The sequence below is a fragment of the Gopherus flavomarginatus genome, chromosome 21 (genome assembly GCF_025201925.1).
Source record: "Gopherus flavomarginatus isolate rGopFla2 chromosome 21, rGopFla2.mat.asm, whole genome shotgun sequence".
Lineage (NCBI taxonomy): Eukaryota > Metazoa > Chordata > Testudines > Testudinidae > Gopherus > Gopherus flavomarginatus.
Genome location: NC_066637.1, coordinates 11,155,073 through 11,181,106, shown reverse-complemented (window position 1 = coordinate 11,181,106; position 26,034 = coordinate 11,155,073). Strand labels below are relative to the sequence as shown.

General features: G+C 41.1%; 1 protein-coding gene and 1 long non-coding RNA gene across 9 annotated transcripts in view; one reads left to right on the top strand and one right to left on the bottom strand.

The window, feature by feature from the left end:
- Positions 1–19,108, bottom strand: part of KIF1B (kinesin family member 1B) — a 138,073-nt gene extending 118,965 nt beyond the window's left edge. For all 5 annotated transcript variants that reach the window (XM_050931862.1, XM_050931863.1, XM_050931864.1 and 2 more), the window contains exons 1-2: positions 18,891–19,108; positions 11,221–11,401 (exon numbers count right to left, since the gene is read on the bottom strand). In XM_050931862.1, coding sequence (XP_050787819.1) covers positions 11,221–11,326 — 106 coding nt within the window. In that variant the 5' untranslated portion in view covers positions 11,327–11,401; positions 18,891–19,108. The remainder of the gene's footprint in view (positions 1–11,220; positions 11,402–18,890) is intronic.
- Positions 19,109–19,625: 517 nt separating this feature from the next.
- Positions 19,626–26,034, top strand: part of LOC127038866 (uncharacterized) — a 29,417-nt gene continuing 23,008 nt past the window's right edge. For 3 of the 4 annotated variants that reach the window (XR_007770826.1, XR_007770823.1, XR_007770824.1), the window contains exons 1-2: positions 19,626–24,859; positions 25,782–25,913. This is a non-coding gene — a long non-coding RNA (uncharacterized LOC127038866). The remainder of the gene's footprint in view (positions 24,860–25,781; positions 25,914–26,034) is intronic. The other variant, XR_007770825.1, reaches the window with a different exon arrangement.

Below are 26,034 nucleotides of genomic sequence, written 5' to 3'. Positions count from 1 at the left end.
GAAGAAGGCTATCCAATGTTTGGGTTTTGTTAGTTGGTTGTTTTGGGGCTTTTTTTTAAAAACACTAAATATATTGTAGTTTTCTCTACTAAAAAAAAAATACACCTTCATTCAGATCGCTGTCACAACAAGGGATAAGAAGCTAATTGGAACATCTACAGAGCTACTAGTCAAATATTTTTATTTGCAACTAGGTTACTGTGGTGGAGGATACTATTTTGCACAGTCATAACATTTTCCAAACCATTAGCGGGCAGAATTTAAAAGACATCTCAGTCAATTTATCTAGTGTAGATATTGGGAGAATTATTTATCAGGTTCAACGAATACCAAGCCTAATTCCTCAGCCCCACACTCCAAATAGCATCTACTTAAACTATAGTCAACACCACAAGTCATATCCCTGGGGGTACATGCTGTAGTTCACCTCATGTCAATGAACAGTACCCATTGCCTACCCCAAAGCAACACTCAGGTGCATCTGCTGCTTCGCAAACTCAAAAAATGAAACTCCAGTAACTCCATTATGTTTCATGAAGCATTTCTGAAGCCCAAGATGCCCGTTAGGCAACCTAGTTGCAATCTGTTCAGGGCAGCAGCTGTGACAATAGTTCCTGACAGATGGAGCTGCTCCACTGCTTCAGCAGGGGTCAGAATCCCCAGTCTCATAAGATGATCCCATAACCTCAAATACTCCACAGAAGGACTTTTCACAATTACTCAAGATGGCAAAGCCTGAACTGGCAAAATCCCCATGCAGGGCTTTGAGTTTTATTCTGAGGATCCTTTATCTGTAGTCAACAAGAAGCTCACTGGATTATTCAGAGAGCAGTCTCTCTCTGTGAATGGGAACACTTATACAGCATCAAACCAAACCAGAGTGTAAGATTAAAACTCACATGATAAACTCACTTCATTCTGTCACTGGCATTCAAGTGCTAGAGTCTGTAGGGGACACTAAATAAAGTTTCTATAGACCAGACACAACAGAATAAAAATCATCTACAGAAAAAAAAAATACAGATAGTCAGAAAAATCAGCGGAAGCCTTTGTCAGTGTGGTTTAAACCACTTTACCTACTAAGAGGAAAAGTAAACCATATGGAAAGCGTCTTAATATCTTTAAAAGCTACCATGTAAAATACAAATTAAGATGTTAGGAAAAGAAGTTGAGTCATCTTGCAACGACCTCTGCCATAATGTGCAATATTTAACACCTATAGCAAGGGCCAATTAGCAAAGGGCCCTTTGTCACTTACATCTGTGCCTAATATTTTCTGAACACTACATGATAACATCTGAACAGTAAATGAGGATCAGTTTGGACACAGGGCGACTGCTAATTCAGGTTTTGTGATGAGATTTTTACTATCACAGCCAAGGTAATAGAATGGAAACAGATAACTGCCGAAAGGAAAGCTAACACTGCAGCTACATATCTGCCTTAAAAAAAAAAAGTTATTCAGCTTAGCTGCAAGCCTTATTTGTGCCTAGCAGGACAGGCTACTCAGTTTCTTTAGCCAAGATTTCAGTTCTGTGATAATGCAATCCCCCAGAACAGAGAAACTGTGATACCGAAACCTCAGCACCCAGCCCAGCTCTGATGCATGCACATTGGTAACCATGGAATGGCTGCAGCATGACAAAGGGCCAATACACAAGTTGGCAGCCTAACGTGTGATCTTTGTAGCAGAGAACCCCAATCTCACTTCATATTGGCTATATGAAGGGCATAAGAAAGTGAGTGATTTAGGTTCAGCCTTAGGCACCTGCATAGCAAAATGCAATGAATCAGAAATAGAAGATACTAGGTTATTCAGTCCATTCCCCAGAAGCCACTGCTGGATTTTGGCCTACAGGATTCTCTTGCGTTTTGTCCAGTCTAATACCACTATTTCCCTTGGAAGATAATTCTGGTTTAAGTTGTTCCCCTCTACTCCCCACCTTTCACCTTGAGATTCAATTTACATTCCCTTTCTTAATTTCATTCCATCACTCATCTGAATTCAGACAACCTCTGCGCTACTCAACTCCAGCTACAGCTAGCCATTCAAACTTCCTACTCTTCCATGCACAAATTCCATGACAAAGAGTGAGCAGTGTCTTATCACCTTGCCAGTTCCCAATGAATGCAGTTCAGCTCAGCTATACCTAATGCTCTACTGAAATGTACAAATTTACTCACTGCTGAAAATGGATGTCAAACTCAACAGGCATCTCTGCACCAGAGCTGAAAACAGTTAGCTGCTAATGTAGATGGAATAAATTATTGATGTCAAAAGTTAGCAATGGGCCAATTTCTTAGTGCAGACAGGGTTTTGTACTCTAGTTATGGCTTCACTCCTACGAAACTTTAGACACATTACAGCTATAGCCTCTGAATAAACTGGGCTAGTAGTCACTCAAAAGTTTAGTAAGTCATACGTAACAGTTGTAGAGGAAAGCATATAACATATTTAAGATATGAACTTTCTTATTTCACCAATAGGCACTTCCAAGGAGCTGCTGAGTGATAACTTGGAATTTGGTTGGAGGGCTTACTGAAATCACATGACCGTATGCCATACAGCATGCTACCAATACAGCAGAAATGTTTACACTTAAAGGAATGTTACAGTTACTTCAGGTTCCTGGTAAACTTGTTACACCAAAATGTTTTAAAATGGTATAGAGATTTGAAGAGCACATGAGAGAATGACAGAGGGAGGGAATGACAGAACAAGGAGTAATGGTCTCAAGTTGCAGTGGGGGAGCTTTAGGTTGGACATGAAGAAAAACTTTCACCAGGAGGGTGGTGAAGCACTGGAATGGGTTACCTAGGGAGGTGGTAGAATCTCCTTCCTTAGAGGTTTTTAAGGTCAGGCTTGACATATCCCTGGCTGGGATGATTTAGTTGGGGATTGGTCCTGCTTTGAGCAGGAAGTTGGACTAGATGACCTCCTGAGGTCCCTTCCAACCCTGATATTCTATGAAAATACAGAAAATGCAAGCAGAAGGCTAACTGAAGGTAAGTGTTTTCTGCGTATGAGTTATCTCAATACAAATTATCACCTGGCTGAATGTTACAGAACAGCCAAACTTTCATGACCACAGCCCAACTGTGAAAGAAAAAAAAATGGAGAATGAACCCAAGGGGTTAAGCCTTGAAGCCTGATGCAGAGATCTGTGGAATGTGACCATTTCAAGGGGGTGGTCCAGCTATGCAAGCAGTAATCAACTCTTTGTGTTACGTCAGTTTCTTTCTAATAAAGATGAATAGTCAGGTGTACTCTGTAGGTCTACCTAACTGTATCCAGCCAAAAATAAAAAATTCAAGGAGTTGTAAAAAGCTGCTGTGTATCAGTCATGAAAGCTGCAAAAATCAATGACTGTTTAGTTTAATTTAATTTTTTAATCCCAGAAAACTGTTTTTTTAAATGAAACTGATACTAAATGACAACATATGTGGCTAAAACACTAAAAAAAATTGCTGCTATTCCAGCCAGCAGCTAATTTGGGAGTGGAGTTCTTTGTGGTTCTTTCATTTCCAGTTGTTATCTGACTAACATTCCCTTCAAATTGGTTTAAGAAAAGCGATGTGTTGGTGTATTAATATTTACAAGCTGAGCTACTATAATCTTAATAAAATAAATTCCATTATTTTCTAGCTGAATGGATATTTAAATGGGGTCTTCTCTCATCCAGCTTCAGCCACTGCTCAAGCCTGGCTTTAACCATGTTCTTTTGTTATGCAGAAACCTGGCCTTATGTTTCCCTGAAGTATATCTACAGAGAGATTACCCACTTATTTCCACTGAAGTAGAGCAACACAGAGCTTATTAAGTACATAAGAGTTGAGCTTGCAAATTCAATAAACCAAGAAGGAAAATCTCAACATAATTACATTTGACAGATCTCTACAACCACTGTAAAAATCATGACTATTACATGTAGCGCACGCCTTTCTTTCCATGCATTAAATGCAGGGGTCATTTCAGGCACTCATCACTAAAATGTAGCAATTTGTGGAGTAGAATGCAGCACGCTTCAAATCAACTTTCCATACTAAGATGGGTTTTACAAATATATGTCACAAGTCTTCAAAAGTTATTACTGCCCTGTGTCAAAATAAAAATTAGGCTAATTATGAGTATTGTTTGCTCACAGAAGGAATTCACAATAGGAAGTAAATACTGGTACACAAAACCAGTAACCCATTTACATTTCCACCTCTACAAACCTATAGTGGTCAGGTGTGATTTTGAAAAGCTGCTCCTAAGTCACTTAGGAGCAGAATTCCCATTGACTTCCAGTAGGTCTTGTACTCCTAAATCTCTAAGGTGACTTTCAAAAATCCCAATTTTCATTCTTCACATATTAATACCAAACCTTCATCAGACCCTAGGAAAAAGTCAGAACTTCCTTGGCTGGGATAAGCCTGGAACTCAGTGAATTAAAGGAAGATCCAAGCGCTTAAAAAATAATAAATAATAATAAATACTAATAAAAAACTCCTTTGGCCTTCACCTGAACCCTCCTGCTTTTTCACATTAAGTGCCTAAACAGTAATGTTCTGTAACTTCTCCCTTCTCCAAGCTTATGAACTTCTCCTCTTCCATTTCCAAAGATCTTATGGCAGTAACATTCAGCTGCATAGCATCTGCAATCAACTATGATCTCAACAAGCAGCTCAGGCTTGCTGCCAATATACCAATCCCTTATTGCAGTGAGCACATGACTTCAGCTGGACTGCAGGATTTCAGTCTAACATATTTCAGTTCTGAAAAGATGATTCATTCACACAATTCCTTAAATACACAGTATCATATTTGTGTTAACTCATTCCTGCAGTCCCTGTGCATCACCAGCACCAAACAGACTTCACACTATAGGCTAGCATATTAAGAAAAAAAACCTGATGCATAGCCACAGAAAATGCATTTAATAAATATGTTCACAGAAAGGATTTGAAAATTCCCATGGTACTTTCTACCTACCCTTTTCAGATACAAAATAAATTTAATCTTGACTACTCATGATAATTAAAATACCTCAGAACTTTCTGCAAGAGTAAGTGTATCATCCTCAGCATCTTGTAGCTTTAGGTGGATATGCAGAATTCTTTATTTGTCTGTACCTGTCACATAGCTTTGATATGTGCTGTTAGGCAATTGCCATGGAATAGCTCTTTCACTGGTTGGTGAAGTGATTTCTATAAATACACACAACATCTGTAGGTATTATATGAATACGAGTTATCATCCATCTTTTAATTATAAAAAAAAGCTTAATATCAGATTTCCAACGGTTTAACATACTGCTCTAAACACTGACCCTAGAACAGAACTTACTAGACTACGTCTCCCGTCCAAAGCACTTACTGGCAATCAAGTTGCCTCTTGAAAAGTTTATGGTACTCAGAAGTTTCTAGAAAGCAAAATACAAACTAGCCAGTTTACTCATTTAAAAAAAACAAAAACATTCCCCCACCCCCAATTATTAGAAGTTCTTTCATTAATCATGGGTTCAAGTCCCTAGTATGAACCAAGCTATTTCAGCATTTTTAAATATATGTTTGAAGGAACCAGTCAGTAGGACTACCAGTATTTTCATTACTTGAACCCTGTAAGCCCTAACCAAGGTTGACTGGGGATCTATTAAGCGAATCATGTACAAAACACAGAGGACAGTAAAACAATGCAAACACTTTGGAGGAAGGAAATCTTAACACTACAAAAGAGGCAGCAGTAAAGTGACTTGCCCAGAGTCACAGCAGGTCAGCGGCTGAACTGGGAATAGAACCCACCTGATTCCCAGTTAGTGCCCTATTCAGTGAAGCATGCTTCCGCTACAGTTTCATTTTTCTGTGTCACTTGTACCATGAATGCATATGAAAAGCCTTTGAACATTTAAAGATCCAGTAACCTCTATAATTAGAGGGCAGGTTTTTTTTTTTTAAAAAAGGTCTGTTACTAATGTTTTTAGCAACTTTACAGAAACATTTTACAAATCTAGTTTTGTTTTCACAATTTATGCTATTTACTTAAATTCACTCAGCCTGAACAGTGAAACTGAACTGAAACTAAAACAGGAGAACCCATTTTTAGTTTTACATGTATTAGCCCAATGTAGTTACATTTCCAACACCAAATCAAGAACAGGATAAATACCAAATACTTCCACTGACATTTAAAAATAAATTTGTGAACATATTTGCTCATACTGTATTTTGTAAAAACTTACTGAACGCATTAATTTTGGGGTCTGAACTACTAGCATCCCCTTTCTACAAAATATTTTGAATCCTTTTGAAATATTTTCAAGCAGGCATTCAAGCTATTACATCTAAAACTTGACTTTTCATAGTTGGAATTTTTTCCTATTTCCAGTGCTTCTGTTTGCCTCTTACACCAAGATCACAGAGTTGTCACTTGGAACAGGCCATTCTTGCTGACAACCTCCGTCACATCACCTTGCATGACTCAAATTCATATTAAGAGAAACATACGACAAACTACATGTTCTGAAGAACTCAGTCAATAGACCTCACCACCACATCCACAGGTTCTCCCAAACCACTACTTGAAGATTTATTGTAACATTCAAATAGAAGTGTGATTTTTTGGGGTGGGAGTGGGGAAGTTACTAAAATACTTATACTAATACAACTCCTAGTGTACATCTAACTTCTCTCTAAGCTGCGCAGCTGCCTCTTAAGCCCCACACAGGGGGCTGCAGCCAGGGCACAGGGGATCCTCCTCGCCAGCCCCAGCAAGGACCTGCCAGTGCCAAGGGAGAGGGCCCCTCCCCACCATCCTCTGGGAGGCAGGGACTGACTGCCATGCAGGGGGGGGGGGGAGAACGACTCTGGGCTCCAGCAGCAGCGGTGAGGCAGAAGGGGTGGTCCACACAGGGGCTAGCCTCCCCGAGCCTGGGTTTCACTTGCTGCCCATGGGGTTACACTTAATCTCACTGGGATTCTCTCTCTAGGTAGCAACACCAACAACACTGCTGGGCACTGACTAGCAGAAAGTTTAGCAGTCAAAGAAGGAAGCCTATAAATCCCGCAGTTACAAAGGCACTATAGCGAAGTACAACCCTGTTGTCATTACAACATTTAAAAGATGTTTCAAGGAATTTGAGGTAGAGCTTTTCCTAATTTTCACTTGCCTAAAAAGCAGACAATGAAAATGGGGATTGATCATCCCTGCTATCTTTGCTACTTGCTACTCTGCATTTCTATAGGATCATCAGGTGAAAGGAGAAAAGTGCTTTAATGTGGCTGTGTAGTCATGGCACCAGCCTCCACAAGGGGAATAGCTCCCAGCACTGGTGCACTGTCTACACTGGCACTTTACAGCACTGAAACTTGCAGCACTTGGGATTTGTTTTTTTCACACCCCTGAGGCCTTGGCTATACTCACTTTACAGCGCTGCAACTGGAGTGTGAAAAAACACCCCCCTGAGCGCTGCAAGATACAGCGCTGTAAAGCGTCAGTGTAATCAAGGCAGCAGCGCTGGGAGCGTGGCTCCCAGCGCTGCACGCTACACCCGTAAGGGATGTGGTTTACATGCAGCGCTGGGAGAGCTCTCTCCCAGCACTGCCGCTCTGACTGCACTCACACTTCAAAGCGCTGCCGCGGCAGCGCTCCCGCAGCACTGCCGGGGCAGCGCTTTGAAATTCCAAATGTAGCCATACCCCGAGTGAGAAAGCTGCAGTGCTGTAAAGTGCCAGTGTAGACAAGCCTTTAGATAGGCTCCCTGTCTGCACCATTTAATGAAATGTTTAAAAATCAAGCTTGAACACCATTTAAATTGTACAGCCTATCACTGGCTTGCCTAACTAGCATAGGTAGAGCGGGACCACGTGAGAAATACAGGAGAACCTCAGAGTTACGAACTGACCAGTCAACAACACACCTCATTTGAAACTGGAAGAATGCAATTTGGCAACAACAGAGACAAAAAAGCAAATATAGTACAGTACTGCATTAAATGTAAACTACTAAAAAAACATAAAAGGAAAGTTGAAAAAAGATTTGACAAGTAAGGAAACTGTTCCTGTGCTTGCTTCATTTAAATTAAGATGGTTAAAAACAGCATTTTTCTTCTGCATAATAAAATTTCAAAGCTGTATTAAGTCAATGCCCAGTTGTAAACTTTTGAAAGAACCACCGTAATGTTTAGTTCAGATTTACAAACAACCTCCATTCCTGAAGTCTGTGTTACTGAGGTTCTACTACTATATTTTCAAAATTCAGGTACCAGGAGAGATTCTTACCTATACTACAGGACAGATAGACAAGATGTGTGGGGTAATAGTTTTTATTGGACCAACTTCTGCTGGTGAGAGAGAAAAGCTTTCAAGCTCACATAGAGCTCTTCTTTGGATACTAGCCAGAGAGAGATGCAAGTTTCAACTACGCTTATGCCCTTTTCTAAATTCATTTTTAAGACAGTACAGACCAAGCCTAACTTTTACAATTATTTTATGGTCAGTGTAAGCAGCCTTGGACAGATTAAGTGATTTGCACAAAGTCAAAATGATCAGAGGCAGCCAGGAACAGAACCCAGAAGTACTAAATCTGTGTCGAAACCCTAACTTCAAATTGGATACTGTCAGACCAAAGCCTCCTATAGACTTCAGCCAGTAACATGTTTCAGAATGGTAGCTGTGTTAGGCCTGGTCCACACTACACAGTTAAATCGATTTCAACAGCGTTAAATTGATTTAACTCTGTACCCGTCCACACTACAAGGCACTTAAAATCCATTTTAAGGGCTCTTAAAATCGATTTCTGTACTCCTCCCCAACGAGAGAAGTAACCCTAAAATCGATATTACTATATCGATTTAGGGTTAGTGTGGACGGAAATCGAAGTTATTGGTCTCATTCCTTTAATGTAGCTACCCAGAGTGCACCGCTCCGGAAATCGATGGTAGCCTAGGACCACGGACGCACACCACCGAATTAATGTGCCCTAGTGTGGACGCATAAAATCGATTTTATAATATCGGTTTTAGTAATTTCGATTTTATGCTGTAGTGTAGACGTAGCCTTAGTCTATCAGCAAAAAGAATGAGGAGTACTTGTGGCACCTTAGAGACTAACAGATTTATTCAGTTTCTAAGGTGCCACAAGTACTCCTCATTCTTTTCAGCAAGTAAGCGCAGCAAGACATGTCATTCCTCCGTCCCATTTCTTTTCCCCACATTATCTGTTATTTTCATTTAGGAAAACTTCTCTCTCCCCCCCTTCTAGATTCTTGACATATTTTCCTTCTACTGTGAAGACTGAGTGGGAGGGCAGGGGAGAATTAGCTCTCAGATTCAAACTGCAAGTACTCCAGAGCCATTGCAATTTAAGACCCCCTTCCCACAGTCTTTAAATGTCCTTGGTGATTTAAATCCGATCAGCTCAGCCAGCTTGTATCTATGCCATGAGACCCAGGGCAAATCTACACTATAATGCTAGTTTGGCACAGCTATGGCACATCTGGTGCTGACAGGAGACCCCTCTCCTGTCAGCATAATTACTCCACCAGTAAGAAGTGGAAGCTGTGTCAGTGGGAGAGCATCTCCTGCCAACATAGCACTGGTGTGGACAATGTGAAACTTCTGTTGCTTGAGGGAGGGAGCGGGGGGGGCGCATTTTTCATACTCCATAGCAATGCGAGTTATATCAACTTAGGCTGTAGTGTAGACCTGCCCCTAGAAACAGAAGGCTTCAGGATTATACCATTCTCAGGGGGGGTGGGGGGGGGACAGCAGAAAGCTACAAAGGAACTGCTGGCTATGTTAAACTAGAAAAAAAAACCCTCCCATGCACACTTTTTCTTTTAACTTTGACTCAGTTTATTGGAGCCTTCTATTAATGACACTGCATTACCATGGCCAGGAATTCAGCAAGTGGACGTAGTACCAGTACCACAACAGATAAACTGGCAGACAGTCTGCCGGAAATATGCCAGGCACCCTTGTCACTGGACCATAAGCAAGACATTTCCACACAGACCTAGGGTATGTCTACACTACCCACCTGATCAGCAGGCAGCAATCAATCCAGTGAGGATCGATGTATTCTGTCTAGTCTAGATGCGATAAATCAATCCCTGAAGTGCTCTCCCATTGACTCTTGTACTCCAGCACTGTGAGAGGCACAAGCAGAGTTGACAGTGGAGGGGCAACAGTCGACTCACCGCGGTGAAGACACCATGGTAAGTTGATCTAAGTGAGTCGACTTCAGCTACATTATTCACGCAACTTAGATTGATCCCCCCCCAGCGTACACCAGGACTTATGCTCTCTCGTACATGGCCCATCTCTTTTGGTGATGTCACAGCCATTACCATAAGACTAGATTGATGTCACAAACAGATTTAACACTTCAGTGCAGGATCAGTCTGAAGGAGAAGCTTAGCTCAAAAGGAGGGAGAGTTGCAGTTACTGAATATTAATTACTGGTTACCTAAACACAAGTAAATAATATGAAAGTAAATGGTGTATGTTTATTTCTGTGGTTACTCAATAATATAATGTTGGACTGTCTGCCCCAAGGAACACAAAGGCAGGGAAGCAGCCAGTATTCAGAGAAAGTTGGCCGAAAATTAAGAGTTACATAAAAAAGGGGGAGTTTGTGTTTTTTTGTTTTAGTTTACATTTTGTAAACAGCTCCCCCTTTGTCTCCCAACTACCTGTCCCTCCAACTCTGGGCCTCCTCAGTCAGCCCACCATGAAGGAGAACCACAGGGGCAAGATGGTCCTGGAGTCCAAAACTATCCCAACTCCAGGTAACACCTCATTCGATTAACTGACTCAAACAGCACTCTGTTAAAGCACACTAGGGAACCTTTAGTGTGCACCAGGGGAGCCTACACAAACCAATTAATGTCAAACATTACAGAACTTTAGAAATCACACCCTGATAGCACAAATTACTCAACCGTGTGGACAAGTCGTAAAACTCACTTCAACATCACATTCCTCCCCCAAAGCCCTCAGTTCACCACCAGCTAATATTACCTTCCACAAAAATCAAGATACCCAGGATTCAGCCCTCTCTGGTTAAACATAAAAATAATGAAGTCACCCATAAGAGGCTTGCAAGAGGAAGAAGCGTCCCTAAAAGGGTAATTCCAGATGCTGTAATGTGCACAGTAGTCAGTTTACTTTGATCAAAGAAGAGGACAAAGGAGCAGAACCAAGAGACGTAGATTCCATTAGGAGGTCAGATTAAACTTACTGGTTGAGTTGCCTTGCATCTGGATAATGCATTTGGATTCTTTGCTGGTCTCTCTGGAATTGAAGGGCCTGACCCGGACAGCCACCTTCACAGAAGCTCCTGACATTTTGATTTCCTATAGTGTTGAGTCCAGAAATCAGATGCAAAGGGTTTTTTCCTTTTTATGATCTCTTGGAGTTTTCTAAAGAGAAAGTGAGATTCAGTTACTTTCAAAATACATTCATAAGAGATTACATTAATGGAGGAGGAGAAGGGAAGCCTAACACATCCCAAAATTGTACGTCTATTCAGAGAATCCAGAGCTAGAGATATCCCCATCATGCTCCTAGTCACTGCCTATGTCACCCAATGCAGACTGCTCTTGAAGTGAACAAATAAGTGTTTTCACTCCTTGCCTCTCTTCCCAGAATAAGTGGAGACTAGCACTCTTGCTCTGCACACAGCATCAGAGAAAAGGACCCCAGGTCTTTGTGCTGTTCACTCATTTCACAGCACAGAAGCTTAGAACACTGCCAACACCCAGGGATTTCCTCTGTTCAAAGTAAATAAAAATCTTAGGTTACTGCTTGCACATCTAGTGACCTTCAAGGACACTATTCTACAGAGAAACAAAAGACTATTGCCTTTCAAAGAGATTTCCACCTAAAATTTTTACCCATCAGATGTCAAACAATATACTCATCTGCTCAAATGACAATAAAAATACTTATTGCTCAAGTCTCGTCACATATAAATGATTGAGCACTTTTAGTGCAAAAAACGCACTGAATCCAGTTCTAAACCAGGAGGCAAGTCCACTCTAGATAACTGCAGGCTGGAACCAGCACAGCCTGGAACCTCCGACATCTCTCCTTAAGTACTATTTCATTAAACAAGTAAAGCCCAAATTCTTTCTGCCAAGGCTGGGTCTGTGCTGGATATATCTCTACAAGTGTGGATATATGGGTCACAGCACCCAGAAATGGATCCCATAGTTATCTAAACCCTGAATCTCCCATGAAATAGACCATTTTTTTTTAAACTGCAAAAGGGCCAGCAGATGACTTGAGATTTTTAGGTAAATGTTTGAACTCTTTTCTTGAGCATTTTTTTCCAGGTTTGGACCGGGAAGGAAAAAGTACAAAAGTGATTCACTAGCTGGAAAAAAACAAGTCTTAGGCATGGCTAATTCATTCTATGATATTTTTACATGGCACAGACAGATTTAATTAAAATTGCATTACTTTACCTTATTACTAATGGCAGAGGAGGACATTGCATCACAGTGAGGGAAAGGTTGTCACATTCCAGAAAACAGGACAAGTTATTTAACAGGAATGTTCCTCCTCCTCAACAGTTTATCAAGGTAGCTAACCAGGAGATTGTTACAGTTTTAGTTTTCTACTATAATCAATGACATTCAACTGGGTAACAATATAACTGAAGTGACAGAATGTGACAAGTCACAGATATGCACAGGGTTGATACCTCATTCTCAACTGCTGCTAAGACAAAACAGAATTTAAACCAAGTCTCAGGACAAGCTCTTCCACAGAGTAAAGGCTAATCCAATCACAGCAACTCTGAATGGCCTATGATGATCTGCAGAGTGATGCAGATTCTGTATTTCAAATACAGCAGATTACCCTAACCAGATGGTTATTCACTGTAGTCCAACACTACAGAACATTCCTGCATGGCAGGTAAACACAGGACTTTGTCACAATTCCTTATCCAAATATCAGATGACTATTTTTGTAACCCCCCCCCCCAAACACACACACCAACCTGTGTATTGCTGCTTAAGACAGCAACCTGCCTGAACAGAAGCAATTCACTGAACTGGTCATGAAATCCAATGTACGGAAAGATTCAGCACTCCCTAGATTAACCTGCTACAAACAACTTAATAAAGGAGAAAGGTGATTACATGGAATATTCATATGGTACATTCTCACATAACAAAACTAGAACTGGATTTCACAGAGCTGATAGAAAGCCTTTGGTTGGGAATGTGCTATCTGAAATTTTACAAGGCACTTTGCAGAGCAGTTCTTTTCTATTTCCCCAACCAGCCTGATAAAGAATTTGAAATATTTTGACATTTTGTTAAGCAGATAACTACAAGTCCTAGCAAATCCAGGGTAAGTAAGCAAGGCCATCAGCTAAGAGGATTTTTTAGAAGGTACATCTCCTAAACGTCTAAAGTTTAATTTTGTAAAAATGCTTGGTTTGCACTGTTGCTTATTTTTCCTTTAGACTGCTAACACTGGTTTAGTTTCAAACTGAAGAAAAAAAATATTTGGTACTCTCACTAAAGTACCTTTAGTAAATACTAATTCTATACAGAAACTAAAGATTGAGGGATAGATGGAAGATCCATTTAGTGTTGATTTTGACGTAAGGCCACCTAGCATTTTTAAGCCACTATGTTATTTGAAGCAGTCAAATTACTGTCCCTTCTTCGCCTATGCCCGGAACTTCAGAGCCCTGCATTAGACTGTATTTTACTTGACCGTTTGCAGCTATGTGTAAAATTTTAGTAGAAACTACCCTTTGCAAATTATTGCCTACTGAGATGCAGCTGGTTAAAGCATAAATAAGTTAGACATTTGAGGCTCCCCTCCAGCCATGGTACAGCTTCAATTTCTTCAGTGTTAATTATTGAGTCACATTCCATGAAACAGGAACTAAGAGCAAAAGGATTGAAAGCCTTTCCACTATCAAAAAAGTTACATGTTCTACTATTAAGATCAAAAAAGCACTTTTGTATCCTCCAGTTAAAAGCTATTTTGTAACTTTCTACAGCATAAGACAGTCCCTGTAGCAGGTATAGTGATGTGTGAGGCACCATTTAGTCACCTCTCTCCAGTGACAGAAACACACCTGTGTGACAAGAGGCTGTTTCCATCATCAGGAATCTTGATTTACAGAGACCAATGGATTCTTCACTTACATTGGGTTTAAATGGGTGAAGTGAAAATTATGAAGAACACCAGCCCTCTCTCCCCAATAAAAATGCTAGAGTAAGATCAAAAGACTGCAAAACGTACAAGCTTTAACTTTATGAAGAGTGGGATGTGCAGTTTCAGAAGTGAGGACAATGCTACCACTCACAATACTATTCCTTTAGAACCTTTCCTGGTATATAATCTGGCTGCCAGATTGGCCTGCTTTCCTCCCTTTGTGACATATTTAGAAGCATCACAACAGCAGAATGGTGCAACGGAAGTTCTAGAATCCCTCACTTGTACTGCAGGGAAAGTGTTTTACTTCATTTGAACTTTTCCACTCTATTAATTCTTTAGAGCATAAGATGATTTGGGTCATGTTTCTTCCCTCCCACCTGAGTACACAATTCTATCAAAACCTCAGGAAGACAGTTCAAACATTTACCTAAAAATCTCAAGTCATCTGCTGGCCCTTTTGCACTTAAAAAAAAAAATCAAGGACAAAATGCTTTCTGGTTTCTCTTTAGCAATGATGTTGCTTATTGGTGGATCAGAATTTTTTTTTAAACAAGGAAGTTTCCTGCTGGAGTGTTTAACAAAGGAAAGCAATTCCCTTCCTTCAAAACGCAGATCAAACACTATTAAGTGAGCTTTGCATGCTCCAAGCCTAACATACAAAATACATTTTACAAAAAAGAACATTTCATATTCTGTTCTTTTCAATAACTCCCTCCATGAGAATGAGCCCCCTCTACACTGACAGAAGCAATGCTGCAGACAACAAAATTCATAAAAATGGAAGAAGCTGGAGATCTCAGAACAGTTCATCGTCCCACAGGAGAAGATTTGAAGAAGAGGTATGGGGAGCGAGGCCAGATCAGCATACAACCATCTACAACTGGAATATAAAAAGCTAGGTACTGCTCCCTGGTATACTTTTGCAATGCTTTCTCCAACAGCAACAGATGAGTTTCGTTACAGCTTTCCAAGGACACCAAAAGGCCTCAAAACAATACTGTGTTTTTCATTATTACTTGAGCCATATTTTCAGATACCACATTTAACAAATTTTATAAATAGATGATCCTTATTCCTATTAAAAGGCTCTACACACTGACAGGATGTCTGTCATATGCAGCACATCATGACTCAACTATAGGCTGAAGTATACCCTGTTCTAATAGCAGAAATCAAGAAAATCAAGTTCACACACAACTGGGTCACTAAAATAACCAAACAGTCCATAGGATATATCGATGAGCTGTTTTTGATTATAAGTTGCCCACATGTTTTCAGACTCTTTTCCTACAGTTGTGGTTACATTGCACCTCATTTTACTTCAGTCTCAGCTCTGCTACTTTTCACAGCTAAAAAACAAATGCAAGTTGTTTGCTTAGGGTTACAAGTGGATTCCATACACACTCATTACTGTCTGCCTAAACAAGGTCGCTTTCCAATACATTGATACAGCCTGCAGCCTAAGACTCTATTAGTTTCAAATTTTGCTGAAATTAGGGACAATGGTTTTTTCTTATACAGCAATTTTATTCAGACCTCAAAACACTTAAGATGGATTCATGACTTTCTAACATACTGAAGCATAGCGAGGTTAAGTTACTTACCCATGGTATCACACAGCAGCCAGAGGTAAATTAGAAATAGACCCCAGACAGTATCAGGAGCTAGGGTCTTACCACTACAGAACACAGCCTCCCTATGGAGTTGTCACAAGAGATACATCTTGCAAGAAAATAGCAGCTGGAGTTCGTAGACTTGGATAAATGTTTAGGCCATTAAGATTCACAAGTTCACATTTTGTTCTTTATACTCCACAGAAAGTTACCAATAGATTAATCTCAGAATGAATCATTTTCCTAATGACTTGGAAGGAATTTGTTAATTGTCTATTCTTAGGCACTGTTCTGCATGGGTTCAAACTGGGACAAAAATGAAGAAAAAGACTGAATACTTGCATAAGAAAATAAGACTATGGCTATATTGGGTCAGACCCATGGTCCATCTAGCCCAGAATCCAGTCGTGCAATAGTGGCCAGGTGCTTTAGGGGGAATGAACAGAACAGAGCAATTTCTCAGTGATTCATCTTACCCTGTCATCCAGTCCTAGTTTATGGCAGTTAGAAACCAAGGAGCACCCAAAGCACAGGGTTGAATCCCTGACCATCTTGGCTAATAGCCATTGATGAACTTATCCTCCACAAACTTCTCTGTTTTTTTTTTTTAACCCAGTTATACTTTTGGCCTTCACAACATCCCCTGGCAACTACTTCCACAGGCTGACTGTGCGTTGTGTGACATTTCCATGCAGCTTGCAGGTGTCTTTCAATCTTGTGACTCCTCCTTTTAGTTTCCATTTAATTAGCTTCTAATTTTTTAGTAGTTCCCCTTTTTGGAGCTAAATGCTACTGAGATCGGTATTTGCTCTGTTACAAGGATGTTAAATTTAAAGAAACCTATTACATTATGTTCACTATTACTAAGCATTTTAGTCATATTCACCTCTTGGACCAGATCCTGTGAGCCATTTAGAACTAATTCAACAATTGCCTCTCCCCTAAGTCATTAATTGCACAGTCATAGCTCTTATGTCTAACATGAACCATTACCTGGTTCTCAATCTTAAAGGTGAGCAACACCTGAGCATATAACTAGTTATTTGTCAGGATAGAAATAAACCAGATTGCTCCCTGCTCTCAATCAGATTCATATTTACATATTTCAAACTACTACTAATTCCACCCTCACCTCCCAGCATTTAAATATTTAAATTTCTCATTAATAAGCAAATTTTAGAATAATTTACTTTTTACCATTTTTCACATTATGCAAGGTGACAAATATAATACACTGGTTGATATCCTCTGGGGTTCTAACGCACTATTACTAGTACTATGTTTGGGTTAACATCATAAAAGGATTTACATTTTTTCTTTTTCGCTAAAGCTTAAAGTCTCAAAAATTTTTTCATAAATTTTGGGTTTTGTACAAGACCTAGACTTGAGGCCTATAACTAGTTGAGCGTTTCCCTTTAAACAAAGTTTTCAAAAAAGAACATCTATTTTTAATACATGGAAACTAAGAGCAGAACAGAACTTGAGGACAACGATATTATGGACTTGAGTGAATAAATAGTGACAAGCTGAAAAACAGTTACACACCATAAAACCAAGTTGATAGTGAAAAAAACATCTTCAAGTAGCACATGAAGCTTAGGATCACTAGACAGGATAGCTATTTGAAAAAATACAAACTATTGTATCACCTCTGATTAACCCACTGGTGATTACACCACAACTGAAAACAAATTCTTAGTTCCACATCTCTTAGGATTTGCCTAGCACAGTGTGCTACCTTTTAAATTAAGAACAGGCTCCTAGGTAACTGTAACCTAATCATTGCGCCATCATTAAAAAGATATCAGGGGCAAGCAGAGAGATTAGCCTGTGGAAAGTTAGCAGAGCAGCTGCTCAAAGCAGTAAGACTCCATGAACATGAGGACCATAAGAACTCCAATTTTGGGTACTCCACCAACCAGACAGAAATACCAGCCTGAGACATCAACTGGATTGCTGCAGTGCAGGCTGCCAAATTACTTAGATTTTTTTCCCCTCAATTTAAATGAAAGTGCTGAAGCCAGCTAAAATACTGAATACAGGCACCTGGACATAGTGTCAAAAGCCTTGTCATTACAATGACCTCCCCCCCCACAGGAATGCAAAAGAAAATAAATATAGAATTACAAACAACTGATCACCACACACCACTGGATTTCACACAAGGCCAGCACACAGGAGAAAAAACTCTTACTGAAAGACATTGAATAATAGAGTATGAACATAACTTCACTTCCAAGACTAATTCTGCATTTTGTAAACGAAACAAAAAAATTAGGTGCAAAATTCAACCTGACATCAGTGACCGATACTAACTCCGCACCTTTGATTTAGCGGCTGTATTCAGTGACCCCACAGCTGCCACGGCTCTGTCATTCTCCGTCTCCTGCCCCTTCCCTCCCGATTTAGCTCCTAGAGGATTGTCCGTTCATCATCCCAATATGGCTGCCCTGGTAATTATGCTGAACCGAATACAGACGATACAAGCATTATGGATAGGTCCAAAAACGCAGTAAATCCCCTGCCCTTGTGGTCCCGCCCCCCACACAACCTTCCCCAGCAGATGCTCTGGGACCATCCTTCTCTCACAACCCTGGAGGGAGCAAATACAGCCTCCGACGTGCACCCTGGAAGATGAGAATGTAGAGATGCGGCTCCATCCGCACTCTGGGGAGGAAGCGGGATCTGGGGACCGAGCTCCGAGGGGGCGGGCGGGGAGACAGCAGAGGCTCTGGCACCGAGCCTCTCCTGGGGGAAAGGGAGACCGGTGCGCCGGGTCTGGCAGGCGCAGCAGGGAGAAGGGAAGGCTGCAGGCGAGCTCCCCGCCCTTGGGCCGCTGCACGGGCAGCGCAGGGCAAGCTCCCTTGCCAGCGAAGCTCCAGGACAAGCTGCCCCCTGCCAAAGCCGCCCGGGGGCTCCCCCAACCCCTGCCAGCGCTACCCAAAGGCCGCAGCCCCCGGGTAAACAAGCGGCCCCGGCCCAACCCCGCCGCATTATGGCACCTCCCCTTTCACGGGTGGCTTAACCGTCCCCTTGCTCTCCCCCCCCCCGACCACCCCCTTTCACGGGCGGCTTCCCCATCACCCCCAGGGCTCCCCTCAGCGCTCACCTCGGGCGGGGCCGCAGGCCACGGACAGCGGGGTCCAGAGGGGTCCGCGGCGCCGTCAGCAGGAGAAGGCGGAGCCAGCGGAGACACGCAGAAGAAGGAAGAGAAGAAGAAAAGGGCCGCCCAGCTCCATCACGGAGCCCCGGGCACCCCCGGATCAGCAGGGAGAAGGAACCACCGGGAGGAGCCGGCAGCAGCTGCGCCGCCTGGGAGCGCCTCTTGCCAACTGACTCAGGCGATCCCTCAGCACGGCAGCGCCCCGCCCCCATCGCCGAGCAACGCTACCCGCCGCCAATCCCAGCGCGGCGACGCCCCTTCCCCCAATCCCCGCGCGGATGAGTACTTAATCCATCGCGCCGCTCCTCCAATCACAGCCCGAAACAGAAGAACGGGCTCGTTCCACTCATGGGGGAGAAGAAAAGGCTGCGCTGCCTCCTTGACCAATCCCACTGCGAAACGGCGTTAAAAGTCCGCCCCTTCATCTCTTTAGCCAATCACCGTCCGAAGGACATTACTCTCCTTTCTCCCCTAGCCTATGAAGAGAAGCCAGGGGAGGTTGGCTCGTTCCCTATCCCGCCCGGCTGCGGAGGAGCACTGGCCTGGGCCTGCGGCTCCCTGCGGCTGCGGAGGTGGCCGTTGACAGTGGGGTACCGCCGCATGGCCCTGGGCTGGGGAAGACTGAGGAGAAGATGGGGACTGAGGGGCTCTCCCGGGGGGCTGGTGAAGGGGATTCAGGTCTAGACCCTGCCTGGCAGAGGTGTGGCTCGAAGCCTACTTCTGCCAGAGCCTCTGGTTGCAGCACAACCTGCTGCCACCCATCATTAAGGGTGCCCGCCCCATGATAAGGGTAACGAATTGTGGGACAGGCCACTGCACCGGGGAAGTTCTCCGTCCTTGTCCCAGCTGCTGTGACTAACTCAGGTCACCTAGTAGCAGGCCCATCTCCATGGCTCCAGGCCAAGGCCCCAGTTTTTGCAGCCCCCAGGCAAAGCCCCGTCTCCCAGCAAGATTGTGGTTTCTAACTACACACTGGAGTAATGTTTTCTTCATCCGTTTCCTTGATGAAGGGAAAAGAGCAGCTATAAAATCCTACATGACAGTTTGGGGGTTGCTGGCTGTTAAAAAGGAGGTGCCACTCTGACTGTGCTGGGCAGGGAGAAGAGAGAACTGTTCCTAGGCTAGTAAGAGAAGGGTAGTTTCAATTCTGAAGTTAGCAAAGGAAGGGGAGCTGTTCTCCATCTCCTCTCCCCCACAAGCACTTCTACCTTAACTGTAATCCTGGAAGAGTTTTATGGAGAGAGGAGCTGTATTTTAGGCCAGCTATTCATGACCCAGTTTCTTAGATATATCTACTGTCATCAGTATTGCCAACTCATGAGGAGGTGCCCAAAAGAGTTGCTTGGCGCAAACTCATGAGATTTTAAAATCTAATACACTTTAGGTTCTTTGTATATGCCTTCTGGTTTGTAAGTTCTTAGGGTTCACATTTTCAAGCTTTTCTCTAACTGAAAGCTATAAAATTACTTTTAAAATTAAAGCTGCAAGTCTCACTTAGTCACATGACTCCAGAAGTTGCTGCTTTAATAAAAACATCAGCTATCCCAAGACTCACTAAAATCACGAGTTTGCAAAACTGTAACATACTCTTTAGTGAGTCAAATAAATTACTAGTGCAACAGCATCTCCAAACTTATTTTAATGTAATTCCACATCAAGAATTAATTTGTTCAGTGTTTACAGACCGTGTCTTCTTACATAGGTCAGTAATTTTACTCACAAATATATGTATGTTACTCTGGATCCTGGGTAGTTTTCAATATTTCACTTGTTAAATGGAAAGAGAGGATTTTTTTTTAATCTATAGTTTTTAAACTATAAGAAAGAAGAAAGCAACCTAATAGGAGCTATGCACTTATTAGGTAGAAGAGAGAGAAGGGCTAGCTATAGTAGGCAGAGGCAAAATAATTGTTTTAGCATTGCAGCTGATTGTTTCTTCCAAATTTCAAGGGTCAGTTACCATACAGGTATGCTGGGAGAAGCTATAAAAGGGTAAACTCAATGATTCCTAGGCAGTTAGGCCCTTTGGAAGGTTTTTAGTATACAACAGTGAGTGCTGGATTAGGCCCAATGAAAGCAAGTTACACGTACAAAAAATATATTGTAGTCTTCTCTTTAGAAGGGCATTTTTGAGTACGAGACAGCTTGAGCTGTCTAGAGCTACAAACTGGCATCTTCGTTTGTCATAGTCTCATGGCCATTTGTTTTCCTGTGAATTTTTAAATAGCTTTTGTAAACTTGTTGTGTAATCTAAAGTTATATTTGAGTGCTTTAAATATTCATAATGTATGTCTTACTGCTTCATGCTAAAAACTGATCTGTAGTGACAATCTGTTCAAAAACTCTTTCCAGCTCTATATAGATTAGCCTATGCTACTTTAGGAAAAAATGGATTGGAAGGAAGAGAAAGCTCCACATATGCCCTTGAGCGAAGGCAATGAGTGAATTAATAAGAGGCAGGTCAAGACTCACAGTTCTTCCTTTGAAGGAAAGTACAGAGTTATGGATGGGAGAAATGGCACTTGTTTGGCCCACTGAAATTGTCATTTAATCAACACTTTTAAAAAGGTGCTGTGAGGTTTTTAAACTATTACAAATTTCCAGTCTGTACTCCTCCTAAAGCTACATTTTCATGTATAGTTTTGGAGCATTAAGACAATTAAATCAGATCAGCCCAGGATACATTTGTTGTCTGATTTGGATTTAAAATACAACTATCTTCACAGTCTGCTAATAAGGGCTTTCAGTGCTGTGTACTCCTTTCTTCCTGATACTTGGATAGACACAGACAGATCAGTTATGTGGTTAATTGCCAGATATTTGCAGTGTAAGTGAATGTAGAAAAATCTTGCATGCATGAATAAATTCTTGTTTTCTACCTGCTCCACAAAACTCCATTTACAAATGTAGTAAGCAAAGTGTCAAGATTTTTAATCCTAGCAGACCATTTCAAGTTAAATTTTTTCAGAACCGCTGTTGTCTGAGGTCATCTAATAAAGAAGGATGAAGTCACAGATCTTTTTTTGGAACTGTCAGTAGGGAAGCCTGTGCTGCGTGACACTCTTGCTTCTGGTCCTCAGAGTGATTAACATGTAATACTCCATTGTGTTAGAGGTGGCAGCATTTTGCACAAGGCCAAAATAGTCAAAAGTGGTAATTAGTTCTGGGTGCCTCAACTTTTGGTGCTCCATTTGAGACATGTTAGGTTCTGATATAAGTGCTAAGCACCAACAACTTCAAAAGGAGACATGGATACTCATTACTCTTGAAAATCAGGCCCAAGGTGGTACAAAAATCAAGGGGCACTCCTGAAAATTGTAATGTTAGTGTCTTTTCTGTTCAGTGTTGTGTTCCTTGTTTTGGTTAGCATTCTCCTCAGGCTAATCTTGTTGCCAGGCTTCCTGCAGGGTAGAAAAATAGTAGTTGCAGAAGAAAATCCTCATTCAGGAACTGGTTAGAAAAATCATGTCACGAAATGTATGTTCAGATTCTACAAAGAAAATAATAGTGAGGTGTGGAGCAATGTTAACTATGCAGGTCACCTGTGTAAACAAATGTATCCCGAATGCAACTAAATTCAGTGAAAATGATTATTTGTACTTCTGATGGGCCAACTGGATGATATGCAAATGTCTGCTTCTTGCCTATCTATCAGAGGTGAATAATAATTTTGCTGGATCTTTCTCTCTCTCTCTCTCATTAGTTGAGAAGGAAGAACTCACAATTGTTAAATACCTTCAACCATATAAATTATTTCCAGCTTCAGCCTATGTTTTTTTGTTCAGCACATGTGGAACAATACATATAATATGGCCTTCATGTTTTGGTGGCCATCAGGCTTTATTGTTCATCAAGGTTTCTGTTTATTTACTATGGCAAAACTAAGGTCAGTATTTACCCACTGCATCAATATGTCTCAATGTGCAGACCTCAGAGTCTGCATACTGCTTTTGACGGTCTGTTCATCTTTCACAGAAATTCTAATCACATTCCAATCTCTCAGCTTTCCAACTGCAAAATTTCACATCCACTCCACAACGAAAACTTGAGTGGTTCTAAAGATTGAAACTCAGTCACTCAGCATCATCCTAACACCCAAAATCTTTCTGCTATCTTTGTAATTAAATCTTAGCTTTTGAAACTATATTTTAAATTAAGATTACATCTCTTGTGTGGAGTGATTTTACTCTCTATATCTGCTGGAGCTCTGAGGATGCTTGCTTGTATTTTTCCAGGCCTCGTCTTGCAGCACTGTCCTTTTGGCAGAGATGAAATGGATGGGACTCCCTTGAGAACTGAATTTTCCTCCTGAGTTAACTGGAGGGGTTGCTGTTGAATGTTGTAAGGCAGTGTCTCTCACCGCAGTATCATAGATTTAAACTGAGCATTCCAGAATGTAAACCAACAAACTGAAGAGTTGTACTATCATGCTAGTCCTTTATTAAGCACAGTTTCATTTTGCAAACTTTGATACCCAAGATTTCTATATCCAGTACAAGATTTATTTTTGTTCCTCTCAATCAGTGTTCAATATTTATTTGTTTTAATCTGCATTCCTTCTGACACATTCTAAGAAGCTTTAAAATGGGGGAGGGGGATTTTATCATTTGTCTTTTTCTATTAAGCAAACATTTATTTCCCTTCCCCCCACCCACAATGTGTTTTTTGGATCAAGTTGACATGAGCATAAGTGTTTTTGTTTAGCAGCTACAATTAATTGTAACTTGCATTCATAGTGATTCTTTGCATGGCAGCATGATTGTCAGTACAGATGTGGAAACATTACTTGCTAGTTAAACATTGCTGCAGAACCTGCAAAGCAAGAATAAAATGTAGATTTATAGGAACCTATAAACTGCCATTGTCATGGTTTTCAAGTTCTTGTTGATGAGAGTATTAGATTTAGAAGTAAACAAATAATCTAAGCAAGATTGAATCTGGTACCTAAAGCGTTTGACACTGCCTTCTTAAAAAATCCTATCTTTAAAAGCGTACTATAAATTATTAATGTCAGATATGTTTTGTTGTCACCGTATCCCACAGCTTTCCCTGGCGACAGCTGGCGGTGTTTAATTTCACTCAAAGATCCTGTGAACCATTTGTTCATGCGTCATTTTTCTATAACAGACATTTTTTAACTAATTAGGAACAACCTCATACTAGTTACCTTAGGTCTTAAAACCATGATTTAAACAAATCCCATGTTGTCATTTATAGGAATTTCTGTGTAGTGACAAATGGTCTACAAACACATAGGCAGAAGGAGAAAGGGCTTTAAGGATGCTCGCCACCAAATTTCATACAAGTTTGTAAACTGAATAAATATAACAGTACCTAAGGGTTGATTGCAAAAAGGAATAGCTCAGTATGCTCCCTGAATGTGCCTTGGGGTAATGGCTTTTCTGTAAAGGATAAAAAGGATTTGAGGACAAGATACCTGGAGGCTTAAACTGTCACCATATGGAGTGGAATTACATGCAGGTTCTTAAGTGTTTGGGTTTTTTTCTTTGTCAGTATATTTTATATACTTTTGTAACTATCTCTTTGTGTGAACTAAGTATGAGCTAGTTCACCTGATTGATGATAGCTGGGGGAAGAAGGGTAAATTGAATGGGCCAAAGTGGTCCCTGGTATAACTCCATAGCAGTCACTGAAATTAAGTCATGGATAAATTTCTCCCAACACTAACAAGTGATTTTTTTTTATTGTTTTAAACTTATAATTAGAAATGGACCTGAACAGAAATCCAGATCCAAAGAACCCTGACATTTGGGAGAGTCCAGAGCCAGACTTCATGACTAGCTCCAGTTTAACTAATGGAATTAACCAAAATTGCAGACTGACACATCCCCATACTTCAAGCATGTTCTCATGTCTGTTTCAACTCTGCAGCCTGACCCTGTGTCAACTTGTAGGTAATTAGTGATTTTATGTTCTGAGTGGTGTAATATGGAGCAGTTATAGACAACACATAGTTAATGTAACTGACTCACACAGTGTTAATTCAAAAGAACCCGGAACTTCCTAAGCTACAAAACAACCATCCACCCACCAGCCCTTTAAATGCTCTATATAGGAACAGTCCTGAATACAAATGCAACAGAGTGACATCAGTGGATGCAGGTGAGATTTCTTACAATGCACAGTAAAATTGCAGATCTAAGTGCAAATGACCAGGAATCTGTCCTAATAATTTTTGGCTCTGACCCTAAATCCCCATGCCATGTCATCTAAATTGTCTGTGTAGTGCAAGAAATATACAAAATGCTTTACAAAACAAACAAACCATTAACTTAACACTATCACCCCCTGAACTCATTTCTCCTTCACCAGAATTTAGACATGATTTTAGTCAAAGGAGGGGGAAATGTTTTTATTTTTATGTTATGACAGAACAGGTTGGGGAAGCAGTTCAGATCTTTTCCAGAGAAAAAATCAGGATCATCTGTATATTTCTATTATCTTTTCCTGGGTGAGATTTCCTGTCTGGTTTCTCCTCTGAAATTACACATTTCTACTAGCCACTCCTTCCTGACACTTCGAGTTTGCTCAGTGAGAACTCTTATCTCAAACTCTCCATTTCCATCTGTTATTTCCAAAGCACATGCAGTCTTCTGATTCCAGTGTCCATCCCGTCTTCCACTCAGAACACAATGCTCGCTGTGGATAACATTTACCTTCGTGTAAGGGCTCAGCATGAGGTAAATGCATGTGTCACCTGAACTCAATGGCCTATGCACTAGATGTGTCCTACTACCTCTTCTGAAAGACCCCATCTTTTGAAGATTTAAGTGGGATTAAAGTGATGTATATGTATTGTGGTGTCCCCCCGTACAGGGATGAATTTCATCTGATTAGAATAGCAGAAGAGAAGGAAATTAATACTCTGTCGTCATCGCTGGAGACGGTTTGGTACAATTATCTTGGGGAAAGCAGGTTCAGCCATTACAGCAACATGACTGGAGACAGGTAGAAAATAATGGAAGAGCTGTTGTAACAATCCCAATTTCAGAGACTCTAAAAATTGAATTCTCCCGAGGCAGCAAAATAATCTCGGTAAAAAGCATCCAAACAGACTGCCAAAAATGTC